Source organism: Nothobranchius furzeri, chromosome 3, assembly GCF_043380555.1.
Source record: "Nothobranchius furzeri strain GRZ-AD chromosome 3, NfurGRZ-RIMD1, whole genome shotgun sequence".
In the NCBI taxonomy this organism is placed as follows: domain Eukaryota; kingdom Metazoa; phylum Chordata; class Actinopteri; order Cyprinodontiformes; family Nothobranchiidae; genus Nothobranchius; species Nothobranchius furzeri.
This window is the reverse complement of record NC_091743.1, coordinates 89,438,958-89,443,957: the sequence shown is the minus strand read 5'-3', so window position 1 is coordinate 89,443,957 and position 5,000 is coordinate 89,438,958. Positions and strand designations below refer to the sequence as shown.

General features: G+C 43.9%; 1 protein-coding gene across 1 annotated transcript in view; it reads left to right on the top strand.

The window, feature by feature from the left end:
* Positions 1-5,000, top strand: part of lama4 (laminin, alpha 4) — an 88,361-nt gene that overhangs the window by 14,057 nt on the left and 69,304 nt on the right. The window contains exons 2-4 of the mRNA XM_054736323.2: positions 391-492; positions 564-691; positions 782-856. Of these exons, the coding sequence (XP_054592298.1) occupies positions 391-492; positions 564-691; positions 782-856 (305 nt within the window). The remainder of the gene's footprint in view (positions 1-390; positions 493-563; positions 692-781; positions 857-5,000) is intronic.

Below are 5,000 nucleotides of genomic sequence, written 5' to 3'. Positions count from 1 at the left end.
GCTGCTGCTGATGATGCTGCTGCTGCTGCTGCTGCTGATGATGATGATGCTGCTGCTGCTGATGATGCTGCTGCTGCTGATGATGATGATGCTGCTGCTGCTGCTGATGATGATGATGATGATGATGATGATGATGCTGCTGCTGCTGATGATGCTGCTGCTGCTGCTGATGATGCTGCTGCTGATACTGCTGCTGCTGATGATGATGATGCTGCTGCTGATGATGCTGCTGCTGCTGCTGATGATGCTGCTGCTGCTGCTGCTGATGATGATGATGCTGATACTGCTGCTGCTGCTGCTGATGATGATGATGATGCTGCTGCTGCTGCTGTTGCTGCTGCTGCACCATCAGTCATTTGCTTTAACTGAACCTTTTTCTTTCTACTGCAGGTGTGTGAAAGGGGTTTTTTCCTCAGTGACAAGAACCTTTGCCTACCATGTAACTGCAAGGGACACTCTGACCACTGTGAAGACATCACTGGTGTTTGCATAGTAAGTTTTCTAACTGAGTTGCCTCTAATAAACCAAAGGTTGGGCCACAAATCTCACTCTTCTATTTTCAGAAGTGCAGGGGGCACAGAATAGGTGATTTCTGTGAAATGTGTGAAGATGGATATATTCTGAGTCTCCAGCCGGATGGGCAACTTATCTGCTCACCCTGTGCCTGTCCCCTCGCCATTCCCTCCAACAAGTATGTTGTTTTTATTGTGTATCCGGCCTGAGTGCTGGGTGTTGGCTGGATATGTGTAATGTCTGACACACCTCCCTGTGTTTTGGACAGCTTTGCTGTGCACTGTGATAACGCCGGCCAGCGTTGCAAATGCCAAGAAGGCTATGCTGGACCTCACTGTGAGCGGTTAGTATTGATTCCTCTCTCAACAGCTTTTAAATGACATTAGACATCACCAAGATGTGTTCTGTTACTACTACACTCACATTTGTTATTCCACAGAAAAATATTTCAAGTTCATTTTAAAGTAGATCAAAAACCAAGTTCTTGTTCTTTATATTTTATTTTTATACTTCAAAGTTATCGTGCTTTTTAGTGATGGGACTTCTGGCTCTTTGAAGGGAGCTGAATCCACTCTTCACCGCTACACAGAAGACTGGAACAAGTAGGGTCTAGTACCTATGAAACCTGGTTAACAGCAGAGCAGAGGTGACCGGTGCCGTTAACTTGGTGACTGTAAATGAGTTGATTGGCTCATTTTCTTACCTTTGAATGATTGTTTATTGTTTTTTTCAGTAAGAAGTTTAATGACAGAGTTTTATTCCCAGCCGTTTAAACATGTTCCAGAGACACGCATCAAAAAGCTGCACCTGCGTAGCTATTATGAGAAGTTCACCACTAACAGGGTGAACAATTTTAGACACAGACGGGAAACAGCACAACTACCCCGGTTGGGTAGGCCCACGCCGCAGCTGGACTGAACACTTAACTACTCTGTGGTGGCGGTGTCCGCGACACGGTTTATATGCAGGTAGCGGCGCTGCGGCAGCTTTATATAGCGACTCGTTGCATTCTCCCTCAACCCAAATCCTCGGATCACGCATTTTAGCTAAAACGCTAACGTTAGCTTGCCTTGCGTTGACTGTAGAGTTGTGGGTGATGGTCACGCAGATGTGTCATGAGATTTGAAGCGTTGCTGCCTTTCACAGACACTTTTTCTGCTCGTGCTGCAAACAGGATAGCCGTCTTCTATCAACTGTCCCTCGACATTCTTCAAATATCCAGAAAATGCCCGTACTTCCGACTTTGTCTTCTTTGAAGGATAATAAATGTCCTCCTGAGCGCTGCCGTCTCCTCCTTTGGCCATTATTTCAGCTTTAGCTTCAAGAAAGTTTTGGTTGTAAACAACAAAGTGTGCATGTGCCGCCGGCAACTTCAGCAGATGATACGGTGGCTGGTAAGGGTCACCGCGCCTACACCGCAGCCACGGTAATCCACTGAGATAATATAGTTTTTTTAAAAACAAGACGGTTATTATTGTTGTCAATTTTTTTTTACCGGGGTTTACCGCTACACCCGTTACCATGACAACCCTACTCTGTGGTTAAGAGTGATGAAACCCAACTGAACAGGTAGAAAAATAAAATAATTTTAATGTTCTGCAAACACAAGTTGCAGGTTAGAGCCTCCCTTAAACTATGTTTTAAGGGAACTAGGAACTCGTTCTGAATAAAAATATACACGTACCTAAATTATTTAGGCATTGGGAGTCATTTTTGGGAGTCCTGTTAGCTTAATCCAGAGAAAAATCTGGACTCTAATGCAGCTCTGACACAGAGAAAACTTTATGTTTATAATTCTACTTCTGATGGACCAGAACCATAAAGTTATGAGTTTGCTGCACGGCCCAGAGAGCAGAGACCAACCAGAGGGAGAAACAGGTGAGTTAAAGACGTTAGCCTAAACTCGTGTGCTAAGATCAAAATATAGTACAGATTACTATCATCGATTAATGCACACATTATTCACACACTTTAGGATTTAACAAGAGATGATTATATGACCTGCGATGGACTGGCTCTCTGTCCAGGGTGTACCCTGCCTGATTGCCCATTGACCGCTGGAGATAGGCACCAGACCCCCGCGACCCTTCGTGGACGAAGCGGGTTCAGACAATGGATGGATGGATGATTATATGACACTTATGCAATTATCACGTTAGAAAAAGTTATTTATGATTAAGGGAAGATTAACTTTATTCAGAGTGAAAGTAAAAGGTCTCGTCTCCTGCACGAGACCAGCCAGTTCTACACCGCTATCGAGTCCATCCTCACCTCCTCCATCACCGTGTGGTACGCTGGAGCTACCACCAGGGACAAGAAGAGGCTGCAGCGTGTCGTGCGCTCTGCAGTGAAGGTCATTGGCTGCAAACTCCCCTCCATACAAGATCTGTACACCTCTAGGACATAGAGGCGTGCAGGTTGGATAATAGCTGACTCGTGTCACCCTGGACACGGTCTCTTCGGCTCGCTCCCATCTGGCAGAAGGCTCAGATCCATTCGGACCAGAACCTCTCGCCACAAAAACAGTTTCTTCCCCTCTGCAGTTGGACTTTTTAATGAAAATCCTACGGCAGCCCACTCAGGTCGATAGGTCCCAGTCACGTGACCCGATGCTGTGCTTGAAAAACACTGAGATTAGTACCTGGGCAGCAGTAGCTCAACAGGTTGAGCGGGTTGTCCAGTAATCGGAAGGTTGCAGGTTCGATCCCGGCGCCGGACAGAGAATTCTGCTGTTGTGTCCTTGGGCAAGACACTTAACCCACCTTGCCTGCTGGTGGTGGTCGGAGGGACCAGTGGCGCCAGTGCTCGGCAGCCTCACCTCCGTCAGTGCGCCCCAGAACAGCTGTGGCTACATCGTAGCTCATCACCACCAGTGTGTGAATGTGTGTGTGAATGGATGAATGATACACTGTAGTGTAAAGCACTTTGGAGTCCTGACTCTGAGAGGCGCTGTACAAGTGCGGGTCATTTATCATTTTACACGGGGTAGATAGCTGCTTCTCTAATTCTTGCCACTTTTTACATTAATAATTTTATCATGAGTGTTTTATTACTTCCTATATTTGCTTATCTCTTAATTTGTCTTTCTTTCTCACCTTCTGCACCAAATACCGCAGCAATTTCCTAATGATGTGACTTGGCACACATATGGCAGTAAAACCTGATTCTGATTCTGATTCTGATACAGTTCTTAAGCTTCTCATCTAACCCATTCCACAAGTTTACTCCACTTATAGAAACACTCATTTGTCTAATTGATGTTCTTACTTTCATTATCTTACAGTTCAGCTCACCCCTCAGGCTTTGCCGTCTTAAACTTGACTGGATCCAGTCATTTTAAAACCTTTGCCCTTAAAAACAGTGGATTACTGTGTTCTCTGAATCCTACATTGTAAATAAGTCTTAATGCTTTTTTTTCTGTAACAAAGAGGTTGGAGGGTGGTTTTATACGTATTTCCCTATATTTCCACATAGTAGCATAAGTAAGGTAAAATTAGAGATGAGTTTAAGACCAACAGTGAGTTGCAGTCCAAACAATGTTTTGTTTTTCCAATAACTGCAATGTTGTTTGAGATGTTTGATGATAAATAGGCCACATGAGGTTTCCGGCAGATTTATGATCACACCAAGAAATTTATGCTCACATGTTATTTCTATACAGGTCTGATCTATCATTAATTCAACATTGGATTAAATATTTTTATTACCAAAACACATTATTCAAATTCTAAGATACTTTAATAATCCCAGAGGGAAATTATTTTAGTTTAGCTCAAAGTGTGATCGGATGATCTTACCCAGTGAGGTGGTGTATATGGCAAAGAGAAGAGAGCCTAGTACAGAGCCCTGGTGGACTCCTGTGGTAAGATGGTGAACAGCAGAAGATTGTCCGAGCCAAGATACACTGAATGATCGTCCTGTCAGGTACGATTCAAACCAGTAGTGTGCTTTTCCTGCGATGCCCATGCTAGAGAGTGGACAAATGGAAGCCATGGATGACGGGGTCAGATGCAGCCAACAGATCAAGCAGGATAAGTACTGAGGAGTTGGCCGTCACTCTAACTTCTTTTCAATTCTATTCAAAAACACTTTATTAATCCCAGAGGGAAATTTTAAGTGTTCTGTCACAGCTAACAGAGCTGTTTCAGTGGAGTGGCCATTTTGGAACCGAGATGGGGAAGGGTCGAGCAGACAGTTTCGTGAGAGGTGTCCTGGGACCTGCTTGAAGGTCGCCCTTTCGAATATTTTAGACAGGAATGGGAGGAGAGAGAGGCTGGTAGTTCTCTGCATGATTTGGAGGTAGGGATGTTTTTGTTTTTAGCAGCGGTTTAACCTGAGTGTGCTTGAGAGGGGTGGGAACTACATCTGGGTAGGAATGAGGGATACATGGCCTAAAATCTAAATCACAATATATTCTTTTATTCTATTTATTTATTTATTTATTTATTTATTTATTTATTTATTTATTTATTTATTTATTTATTTAT